The 10,482-nt window shown below is 36.4% G+C and overlaps 4 protein-coding genes across 6 annotated transcripts; 2 read left to right on the forward strand and 2 right to left on the reverse strand.

Annotated features, from left to right (window-relative positions):
- The first annotated feature begins 366 nt into the window (after window positions 1-366).
- Window positions 367-1,702, forward strand: Cox7b (Cytochrome c oxidase subunit 7B). Its single transcript, XM_077417879.1, has 3 exons — window positions 367-555; window positions 1,116-1,279; window positions 1,504-1,702. Exons 1-3 carry the CDS (start codon window positions 507-509, stop codon window positions 1,567-1,569), a joined length of 279 nt encoding a protein of 92 aa, XP_077274005.1. The 5' UTR covers window positions 367-506; the 3' UTR covers window positions 1,570-1,702.
- Sec3 (exocyst complex component Sec3) lies at window positions 1,626-7,035 on the reverse strand. 2 transcript variants are annotated; one of them, XM_077417852.1, is made up of 12 exons: window positions 7,018-7,035; window positions 5,794-6,338; window positions 5,511-5,665; window positions 5,181-5,408; window positions 4,580-4,816; window positions 4,230-4,470; window positions 3,828-4,045; window positions 3,573-3,763; window positions 3,049-3,416; window positions 2,811-2,956; window positions 2,546-2,740; window positions 1,626-2,403 (listed from the first exon to the last, which is right to left on the reverse strand). In XM_077417852.1, the coding sequence occupies exons 2-12, from the start codon at window positions 6,239-6,241 to the stop codon at window positions 2,251-2,253; spliced, it is 2,580 nt and encodes an 859-aa protein (XP_077273978.1). In that variant the 5' UTR covers window positions 6,242-6,338; window positions 7,018-7,035; the 3' UTR covers window positions 1,626-2,250. The 2 variants fall into 2 exon arrangements, with proteins under 2 accessions (XP_077273978.1, XP_077273977.1); XM_077417851.1 differs by lacking the exon at window positions 7,018-7,035 and adding an exon at window positions 6,693-6,832.
- Nitfhit (ntrilase and fragile histidine triad fusion protein NitFhit) lies at window positions 6,693-9,503 on the forward strand. Of its 2 annotated transcripts, none has more exons than XM_077417862.1 (7): window positions 6,693-6,830; window positions 7,421-7,562; window positions 7,683-7,838; window positions 7,928-8,131; window positions 8,215-8,427; window positions 8,514-8,698; window positions 9,125-9,503. In XM_077417862.1, exons 2-6 carry the CDS (start codon window positions 7,452-7,454, stop codon window positions 8,679-8,681), a joined length of 852 nt encoding a protein of 283 aa, XP_077273988.1. In that variant the 5' UTR covers window positions 6,693-6,830; window positions 7,421-7,451; the 3' UTR covers window positions 8,682-8,698; window positions 9,125-9,503. The 2 variants fall into 2 exon arrangements, with proteins under 2 accessions (XP_077273988.1, XP_077273987.1); XM_077417861.1 differs by lacking the exon at window positions 6,693-6,830 and adding an exon at window positions 6,942-7,211.
- Emc3 (ER membrane protein complex subunit 3) lies at window positions 8,861-10,441 on the reverse strand. The gene is made up of 3 exons (XM_077417865.1): window positions 9,863-10,441; window positions 9,519-9,775; window positions 8,861-9,392 (listed from the first exon to the last, which is right to left on the reverse strand). Exons 1-3 carry the CDS (start codon window positions 10,009-10,011, stop codon window positions 9,016-9,018), a joined length of 783 nt encoding a protein of 260 aa, XP_077273991.1. The 5' UTR covers window positions 10,012-10,441; the 3' UTR covers window positions 8,861-9,015.
- Between the last annotated feature and the right edge of the window lie 41 nt (window positions 10,442-10,482).

Raw genomic sequence — 10,482 nt, forward strand, 5'->3', positions numbered from 1 at the left:
AATTTTCGTTATTATAATAATTATAAATTACGATTCGTTGATAATAACGCACAGAAAAGTAAGGCGCTGTAGCAATATTTTGTTATGTAAAAAAAAATTAAAAGGGATGTGCCAAAAGCGGTCGACCATCCAATAATTAAATAATTTATCAATATTATTTGACTTTGACGAAATCCGGCAAAAACTTTTTTTTCATTCTGTATCATATATTCACACATATATAAGTCACACCACTACCGTACACACTGTCTCTTTCTATCACATGATTAATTATCGACAGTACGTGTACATTTCTGTCCATCGCAGACTCACGAGATGGCGGATGATCTCTCACGATCACGTGATCTCTTAGCAAGCGACTGCTTCTCGGATGCGCTTATGTTCTATGCGCGATAAATTCGCAGTCGCAGGGGTGTTTCTCTCCGATTTTCCGACATTTCACCTGTCTTGTGTCACATTTCGCGGATTATTCGTGACTGCATCGAGCGCAGGACAATCCCGGCGAAATGCTTAATCGCGTGTTGCGGCCGATCGCTCGCAACTTGGTCAGAGGCGGTAAGACTTCCTTTGCCTCACCGTTCGTTCTATCGCGCGGTTCAATCAGCGCTCTGTACCTTACATAATATCTGCGTTTCTGCGCGCACCGCTAAATTACTCTGTGCAAACTCGCGGCGATAATAAATAATGTAATCCTTCGTCTATCTTTAATGACAGATTCTTTGATCAACATTTCCTGCCAATTCTTTAGATTTCGACAAAGCAACAATTTTTTAATCACAAGGGATTGATAATGCTTGTAAAACTGTGTTACGAGAACTTGTAATAATCAGAGAATCTATTTTTTACTTTAACTTTTTGGTAGACTTGGCTTCTGATTTTTCGTGATACAACTTTGACTTGGGATTGTATCGTTCGAATATTGATATTTTGCCTACGGCATAAACAACTCCGAATTTATCAGGAATTTGTTATTTGAATTGGTTGTCATTATTGAAACTGTGAATGTTTGTCCTTGCGCAAATGTATAAATCGAAAAATAACATAAATGTATATAAACTGAGAATAAGACAATGTACATACTTTTCATCTACACATGCAATTTTTCGATGTTAAAGGCACTCGGTCCAGCAGTTCAAAAGCACTGGATATTAAACCGGCGACAATAAATGACATACCTAAACCATGTGGGGCATGGAAAGACCACTATGACTCAAGACAGAAGGTTTACAATGCTCAATTAATCACTGGTCTTGTTGTCCTAATCAGTACCATAACTTATGTACGTATCAAATTTATATTGACTTAGATAATGTTAAATGTATCAAATTATAAGATCTTACTCTTATATATCTCTTGATATATATATATATATATATATATATATATATATATATATATTATATTAATGGAACCTCATTATATTTCTAAGTTTTGTATATTTTTAATATTTTTTGCAAATTAGATGGATACGCATAATATGTAATTTCTGCACTTTATTTTCAGGTAAAAACGTCAGGTGTTATCTTCTTTAACTTTTTCCCACCCGAGGAGCCTGCTGAAAGCAAATAAATGTTTATAGAAAATCATAGATAAAAATAGGTACAGAAGCAATCTGGCCACACAGCTGTTGATGTTATGTACTTTATTATGCAAGTATAACACGCAATAACTTGTATTCTCCTCAATAAATAGTTCATATTTATGATTATGTTTATCTTGAAGGAGCTATTCTACGAAAATACATGTCTTACCAAAAAATGATATAATTTCAATAATTGAAAAGCATATATTTGAATATAAATAATATATTGCAGCTAAATTTTTCTTCACCACTTGACTATCACTCTGTAATGTTAAAATAAGTCTTCATTATGTTTGAGTGCTACTCAATTTTTCATGACAAAAGATTGCAATATTTGATATACGAGGGCTGTTGAAAAAGTTCCTGAACTTTGTCTCGGGGTTTACTTACAACTTAGTCTACTTTATCTCCTTCTGACTAAGTTGTAAGTTGTAAGTAAACCCCAAAATATTATAAAGTTCACGAACTTTTTTAATAGCCCTCGTATATCACTCAAAGACATATACTTGTCTACTTATATATTACAACTCTCTCTCTCTCTCTCTCTCTCTCTATATATATATATATATATATATATATATATATATATATATATATAAACTTGTTATAATAATCATATTAACATTAAGTCAAATGAAATAATAATGAAAAGAAAATTGCATTTTAATTTAATGAGATCGTGCTATTTCTGAGAAAAATTCTAAAATATCCTGTATGGTAAACTCAAGTGTCACATTGCTATCTGGATAACAGCGTTGTATTAGTTCTTCAATGTTTCTATATTGCGCAATAAATTCATTTTGCATCTCGCGCCAAACAACCTAAAAATATTAGAGAAAAATAAATGAAATAATTATAATAGATAAGAAAGTAATTTTCATGTTTTTTCACATGGGATTATACTGCAATTATCGTCAAAAATACTAGGAAATGTGAAACGCATCTCTCCCACGTTCTACTTACTTGTAACAAATTCTCTTCTTCGCATAGATGCTTCTCAACTTTTCGATACAAGTTCTCCAGACCTTTCTTAACTTCCCTCGCCGGATATTCCTTCACTACGCGTCGCAACTCTTGCTTACTGAAGGCCATCTGGTAACTGACTTCAGATTCTTTCACACCAGCCCCTACTTTGGCTTGTACGCCTTCAAAGAAAAGCTGAAAAATAAACGTTCTTCAATAACATATTCTTTTGCAATCATAAAAGTATTTTTAAATGGCAATTTACATTAAGTTTCTCAAGAGGTCGTCCAAAATACTGCGTAACATAAGCACGAAGTGCATCCTGATATTTTTGCTTGGCTTCCTTTCGCTCGTGATCCAAAACCGAGATTTTTAGTTGCGAAAGGAGATCATAGAGATGATGAAAGTTCTCTATAAAGTGTGACAAATATTATTATATGCGATAATTATTAGTAATTGAGAAATTAGACAATTTTATTAAATATTAAATTTTTTCCAATTACCCATTTTTATAACTTCTTGCGGCGTTTTGTGGTGTTCTCGACTATGAATAACAATAGCCTCAAACATAGTGCTTACAAGCTTTGTGTACCACTTTTCAAGATCAACCTTCCTGTCAGAATTGCGGAAAATTTTCTCTGCGGTTCTCGCAAATGGCCCGAAGTTCTCTATATATGGCAATATACCACATTTGTGTCGACGATTGACTTTCGTGTCGCATAATATGGACTGCAGCTGTGCTTGCACGAATTTATCGAACGCTCGTTTCACGTGGATAAGAGCGGATGCGAATGTCATCGATAGAAACGATCCGGTATCTTGAGCAGACATGACGTGTTGTGATAAACGCACTAATACATACATGCACCAACTGCAAATATACAATTACACTTATACGGTATATATATTAAGTATATAATAAAAATAAGGATTAGAGAAATTATATGTATTAATGATTTGAAAGCCACTTGATAAAAACTCCAGATAATTTTACATGCAGAAGTAATTTTTTCAAAACCCAACTCACAAGCTGTCGATTTTGTCCAGGAATCCGATAAAGTTGTTCAACTCGGTTTCCAATGACGGGAATATCGCGGCCATAGTCGCGCGCACGTCCTCGTTCACCTGACGCTCCAGTCTTTTGCTTGCCGTCGAAGTTACCGATCCGGGACTTGCTGCGCCGTTACTTACGTTCTCCACTTCCTCCATCTCGCTACTCTGCACAAAGCAACAGACGTTCATAGTCATACAAGTTGGAATAAAATTTTACCGATATACTTACTTTGGAAGGCGAGAGAACGGAGTCCAATTGAAGAAATGAGACACAGAAGCCTTGTTCGGCGAGACATACTGGCTGCATCTGCGAAAGTACGCAATCGAGTACAGAGTCTAAAAGATTTCCTTCGTCCATCGGGGTCCATACTTCGCCACTTAGCAAACAGATAGGCGCCGGATTGAGCAAATCTTCACCCTTCTGAGCGCTAGACCTTGATGTATTTGCTTGAAACATACCTCCTCATTAATATATATAATTTGTGAGAATGATATGGAGCTACGCAGTAGAGCGCCAGTGAAGATGAGCAGAATACAATTGTAGTCTAACTTGAAACTTTTAAATCCTTATTGTTTTATTTATTGTTTATTTATTAATTGGAATTCTACTGCAGAAAATCTATTGCTCTACCTTGCACACGTTTGCCGATGAGCTTATTCTTAGCCTCTTCGAAAAAGCGTTTCAGATCTCTCTTGTACAATTTGCTCATAGTATCAGTATATACTTTAGTTAACTGTACAAAAGCTTTATTGTCTAATGCTCTTAGCAGTTGCATTAATTCGGTATATGGTACAAGCTCATTGTGAACTCCTTGATGAGTCGGTAATATTAGATCTGTCATGGAAGTCGACGTGTCTCCAATGTCGTTACCCTGAAATTTGATTAGAAAATTAAAAACAATATTCCTATTTTAATTATACATACAATCATGTTATATTATTAAGAAAAAGAGACAATATTGAAAATAATTGTGAAATTACCAAGTGTATAAAAAGATTGTTTAAGTGTCTAGCAACAATGACTGAGAACTTTGCTTTGAGTTTGTCCAAACGCCTTTTCTGTTCGGTGACAGCACTCAGCTTATCTAAGCCCGGTGGAAGAGGTGCTGTGATAGCTTTTAAAAGCGCCGCACCAGCAAGGCCAAGTTCTTCTCTCTCGCCTGGAAGCTCAGCTTCGTTCAAGGTACGTTGGGGCGTTGCAGAAATATCTAATTGCGACTTGAAAGAAAATTGTACAATTTAGCCCCAAATAACACCGATATAGGATTTGATAGAAAATACGATTCTGATTAAAAAGTCATATATCTTAGTACACGCTTCTATAAATTTATTGTAAAGATACCTTATATATCATATTTCTTAAGTATCAAGTTATTTATTGTATAATGTAATTAAATTTATTATTTATTTGTAGTATAGATAGCCCTTTAGGGGTAAAAACATAATGACTTTATAAGAAAACAATTTACAAACATATGATTATAGGAACAATTAGATTCATATTTTCTACCAGATATCAGGTCATTTTGTAATTGTAATAAGAAAGTTAATTTAATCATTCGTATCATTCTTATTTACTTACAATCACTAGATTTAGCTTATCCAACAAAAGTCTCGCATTGTTATTCGCCGTATGTATAGCCTGATTTTTCTGCCCAACTCGAGCCATAACTTCTCTTATTCTTCCTAACGCTTCATCGTACGCCGCTAATCGCGCTTCTACAATAGAGGCTTCGATTATTGCCGCATCTATACTGTTCATCAGTTGCGTTACTCTTTGCTCTGATGCCAAGACCGAATGTACATTTTCCTAAGTGAGAATATAATAAAATATGTATTTCGCGATATTAACTTGCGTATTACTTACAACATCTATTATTTTCATAAGAAAAGTTAAATATTATTGCTTTACCCCGTCAAGAATAGACAGATCTTTTGAGAGAGTTTCCATAAAAAGCTCAGCGTTGGAAACAGCGTATTCACAATTTTCCATCATTTGCTTTAAATCAGCAGCTTCTTTTTCGGTGATAGGTTGGTAATCCGAACTGATAGGTGATGCCAGAAGATCTATAAATTGTTACACTATTAAGTAGAAGTATTAATCATAAAAAAAATTTGTTTGCACAGATAAATTAAAAATATATTAGCAATTATACAATTACACACATTAAACATAATTGAACACAAAGACATACCAGGCGTAAATGTGATACTGTCACTTTCCTTCAAAGCGGTTGGATCAATCAGCCACTCTTTGGGAATATTTTTGAATTCTGGCCTTTGAGCTAGGCTACACGAATATGTATAAAAATTACTAATAAACGTTCGCCTTTCCTGTGCCGTGGTGGATGTCCATTTGTAAACTTTGTCAATATGCATCTCTATGTCCATAGAATCATTTTTCACACCATCTACAATTTGTATATCGCTCAGAGGCCACGATTGTTTCTTCTTATAAACATTTTTGTCATTCTTCTTCACTTGGTACAATATAAGAGATACTGGCGTGTCCGTCGTTGTAGCCAGGCACAAGAAACTCATCTTTTTCTTCTTGTAAGCTTTGCTAACATAGCACACGCTGAGGAGCTTTTCGTCGCTCAGGGTGAATACTTCCCTTTGTAAAGTATGTCGAATGGCTGCCATTCTGACTGGAGCTTAATTAATCTATATAATATGTTATATTCTCCACTTATGTTCCTCGTTACTGCTTAAATATTGTATCCTCCATTTCTTGATAACCCTAATCATTAACAACATTAGAATTAGACTATTATTTTCTGAGTTTTTTTCTTTTTTCAGAGAACAATTTTTCTCAGATAAAAATTAATAAAAAACGATTGTTTTAATAAGTAATTTGCCAGTTGAACTTCAAATTATAGTTACATTAATTTGACATTTTTGGGGGACACAACTTATACATTTTAAAGTTATTATAATGACATAATTATCTGCACTCGCACAAAATTAAACGTTAAATAAAACTCAATGTGTTGCGTAAAATTTGCAAATTTATAGAAGCAAGAATAACAACCGCACTACATTAAGAAAATCCAAAGAGAGGTTATAATTTCTTGCGTCAATAAAACATACATACTTCTCACGTATCTTTCGCAGTATCCACAAGATAACATTTACGTAAGCGTTGTTGAAAGCCTATATACGCCTGGCGATCGTTACGTTTTCCGTAATAAATCAAGTCACAAAACTGTCAAAGTGTCTCCGTTCGAGAGAAGTACGTACATACATACACTTTCATACAGGATCTATAAAATGGTTAGTTGTGTCAGTTGTGGTATGCGGTTGTGAGCCATACGAGTAGTGACAGTGACGTCGCAAATCGCAAATGCGGGTTGCACGTCTTTTAAAGCGAAATAAATGCTAGGAGAAAGGGTACAAAATTGAAACTCTTATTACGCTACAGTGTCAAAGACAGCATGACAGCATCACTGAGCGACGTCACCCCACTGATACCCCAATAGATATACGTTGATAAAATATATATGATATAGCTAATTCAGCACACAGTGAACAGTGTCAACAATGCGATAAGAATGAGACGTGCGTGGTCCATTATCGCCAATATCGCCCAGTCATTCCCTGTGAAATGTTACAGGTAAGAAATTAGTCCATCATAACAATTAAAATTATGCAATAAAAAAAGAAACGTGATGTTATCAGGAAGTAGGCCCGCTTAATTTTTTTTATGGTTCACAACCAACCATTATATGGATTCTGTACTTTTCAAACGGATTTGGAAAGATAAATGCTTTGAAAACACATCTGTTGTCGCATTTATAAATCAACAAAGTTGTTGTGTTTCAGCGTGCAACCGGCGAAACGTTACACCGGCACAATGGCACATCCACTGATTGCGGTATGTCAAATGAGATCGATAGCTGATAAGGTGAAAAATCTGGAGGTTGTGGCCGAGCTAGCAGCCGAGGCCAAACGCAAATCGGCCACGGTATGTACACTTGGTATTCTCGGCAACCAATAGTACTGTGTGTCTTACATTGAAATCACACACCGCTCTCTTCTAATTTCTATAATATTATTCGCATTTATATCTTATAATATTTTGCAGATAGCATTCTTTCCCGAAGCTTGCGACTTTTTGGCGGATAACAAGAAGGACATCGTCGCTATGGCTGAACCGTTGACTGGACAGACAGTTGCGTCTTATAAAGAGATCGCTGGGAAAAATGACATCTGGTTATCCTTGGGCGGAGTTCACGAAGCTGTGAATACTTTAATTGCTGTTTTACATCAATTTACATAAGATGGAATAATTGTTTCTTTAACGACACATAAAGACGCTTATCATTTCAGTCAGGTAATGTGGAAAAGATTTACAATACACATATACTGATAAATAATGAAGGGCAATTGATAGCCACGTACAGAAAGATACACTTATTCGACATGGATAACAAGGATACCGGAGTACGCCTGATGGAATCGGACTATGTGCTCAAAGGAACTGAAATTGTGCCACCTGTGCCCACACCGATTGGCAAGCTCGCGCTTAGCATCGTATCCTTCGTAACCAGAACAAACCCTGATTTTCTTTATATATAAATTACAAATACGTAGCAACAACTTAACAATAAACATAGTGTTACGACATGCGATTTCCCGAATTGTCGCTAACTCTGCGGAACATGGGAGCGCAGATTCTCACGTATCCGTCGGCGTTTACGTATCAGACGGGCGCCGCGCACTGGGAGGTGATGCTGCGAGCGCGAGCTATAGAAAATCAGTGTTATGTCATAGCCGCGGCGCAAACCGGCGCGCACAACAAAAAGAGAGTGAGCTGGGGTCATGCCATGGTAAATTAATCCATATGTGTATTTATCTTCTCGGCGAGATTAAAAAATTTCTCACGAAATTAAAATTGGAATCCATTCGTTTTCAGATTGTAGATCCTTGGGGCGCCGTCATAGCGCAATGCGCAGAGAAAACTGGTATAGCTATAGCAGAAATTGATCTCGCCCTACTGGAAAAAGTCAGGAAAAATATGCCGTGCGAGGAACATCGTCGCACTGACTTGTACTCCACAATGGAGTGTCAAAAGTCCATTTAACACAAAGGATTTAATAAGTAAATAAGTGATCACATAATTAATAGTAATTAAACCAATTTAAGATAGATTTGCATATTCAGGAGAACTTGTAATTTTCTAGAATAAAATAATATATTAGTCTTATAAATTTTATATTTAAGAGTGTTATCGTTATCGCTTGTTAAAATTAAAATACGCTATTATCATATTTTATCATTTTATTTATTTAAAAAAAAAACAGAGTTCTTTATAATATAGCTCAGACAGATAAATGCTGCAAATATTGCTATTTAACGTATAAATAAATTAGATATTTTTTGGGAATTTGTACGGTAAATAATTTGATTGCTAAATATCAATTTGCTTTTCCTTGATGATATATACTATCTGCCAAGTCCGCCTTCGATTGGATACCCAAAAGCTCAACAACGTCTACTCCCTGTAGCGCCCAATTATGTTCACAGATCTCCAATGCTTCCCATTCAGACTTGAAGGCTGCTTTCGGATCAGGGGGCATGGACATCGCAGCTCCCGACACTTGATCCTGCACCAGTCTCGTGGTATCTGCAGCGTTATTCTCGCCAAGCACGAGTGTGTAAATGGACCTCAGTCCAAATACATTGAGAAAATACCACGAGGCCGAAGAAACCCACGCAGCGTCCAGCGTAACTAATTCTATGCCCCGTTGTAACATCGGCTTGAAACGTAGCGTTAGTGGAAATGGCACTTTAGCTACGATCAAAGCATTTACATTAAATTATAAGCAATCTTGAAAAAGGATCTGGGTAAAGATCTAGAGTTACAAGAATCATACTTAATAAATATACAAGAAATATTCAATAATATCACGCTACATACTTGTCACAAATCCGGAGAACATCCAGTTGATCCAACCACCGATCAGTACCATAGGCAGGACATTGGTCACATTTCCCTTGAGCATTTCGGTCATCATATTTGGATCGGTCATAGGATTTTGGGAGACAGGAGGACGCTTCTGAGTCTTAAAATACCCAGTCTCCTCGTTGTTAAAGAAATGTCTCCTGGTCATGAAGCCTACTTTCGGTATATACTGCCCGTTCTCCCGAAGCAGTCTGGAGCGTATCATGACCTGGCTGCAAGGTATTATAATGTCGTAATTAATATTCAGCCTCACGCGAGAAGCTTAATCCAAGTTAATCGACGTGTGTACAGGTATTTACCTATCTTGCACCTGATGAAGCTCGACCTTCTTCTGCGAGGCGAGCAATATCGAGACGTAGTGGCGTATTATACCGACTAGAAACGTGATCACTACTATCGGCAGGAATACCCAGCCTCGGATATTCGGATCTAGCAACAACTCGGCCATGTCGGCTGACCCTGCCGCGACAAGTCTATCCGCGAGAAGGAAAACGAGAAACGGAGCAGAGAATCGTTCACCCTCGACCCTCGGTCACCATTATAGGTTATGACAACTAAACTCCCCTCTCTCCTCTATCGCAAACAATAAGTAATTAGTATATTAGTATAGACAATCCCCTCGTGGTCAACTCCAAAAGCGCAGCTTGTCGTCGTCTGCTGATTGGCTGCTCGCAGGTGTTCGCGCACGAATAAGTCCACGTAAACTTTAGCTGCACCACATTCCAATGTTCACTGTAAAATGCAAGTGTAAAAAAAAAAGCAAACGCAGTAGTAAAAATAAAATAAGACGCATATAGATTTTATTATAATAATATGAATCTCAAATTATATAATATTTATATTGCCAATTGAACGACCACGCGAAGGGAAAAATTATCAAGTCACATAACACTTTAAACAATTTACAAACTCGCAAAGA

The sequence above is a fragment of the Temnothorax americanus genome, unplaced genomic scaffold, assembly GCF_048541705.1.
Source record: "Temnothorax americanus isolate GAGA-0224 unplaced genomic scaffold, ASM4854170v1 Scaffold5, whole genome shotgun sequence".
Classification (NCBI taxonomy): domain Eukaryota; kingdom Metazoa; phylum Arthropoda; class Insecta; order Hymenoptera; family Formicidae; genus Temnothorax; species Temnothorax americanus.

Bases quoted from the DNA above. Each gene is read 5' to 3' on its own strand.
- Cox7b (XM_077417879.1), top strand. From the start codon at position 507: ATGCTTAATCGCGTGTTGCGGCCGATCGCTCGCAACTTGGTCAGAGGC. The intron at 556-1,115 runs GTAAGACTTCCT...TCGATGTTAAAG, and splicing joins TCGCAACTTGGTCAGAGGCG to GCACTCGGTCCAGCAGTTCA. The intron at 1,280-1,503 runs GTACGTATCAAA...CTTTATTTTCAG, and splicing joins TAATCAGTACCATAACTTAT to GTAAAAACGTCAGGTGTTAT.
- Sec3 (XM_077417852.1), bottom strand. From the start codon at position 6,241: ATGGCAGCCATTCGACATACTTTACAAAGGGAAGTATTCACCCTGAGC. The intron at 4,817-5,180 runs GTAAGTAAATAA...TTTTCTTTCAAG, and splicing joins ATAAGCTAAATCTAGTGATT to TCGCAATTAGATATTTCTGC. The intron at 3,764-3,827 runs GTAAGTATATCG...TGCTTTGTGCAG, and splicing joins CCGTTCTCTCGCCTTCCAAA to AGTAGCGAGATGGAGGAAGT.
- Nitfhit (XM_077417861.1), top strand. From the start codon at position 7,150: ATGAGACGTGCGTGGTCCATTATCGCCAATATCGCCCAGTCATTCCCT. The intron at 7,563-7,682 runs GTATGTACACTT...AATATTTTGCAG, and splicing joins CCAAACGCAAATCGGCCACG to ATAGCATTCTTTCCCGAAGC. The intron at 8,132-8,214 runs GTATCCTTCGTA...CAATAAACATAG, and splicing joins GCAAGCTCGCGCTTAGCATC to TGTTACGACATGCGATTTCC.
- Emc3 (XM_077417865.1), bottom strand. From the start codon at position 10,011: ATGGCCGAGTTGTTGCTAGATCCGAATATCCGAGGCTGGGTATTCCTG. The intron at 9,776-9,862 runs GTAAATACCTGT...AATACCTTGCAG, and splicing joins CTTCATCAGGTGCAAGATAG to CCAGGTCATGATACGCTCCA. The intron at 9,393-9,518 runs GTATGTAGCGTG...CTTTGATCGTAG, and splicing joins GTTCTCCGGATTTGTGACAA to CTAAAGTGCCATTTCCACTA.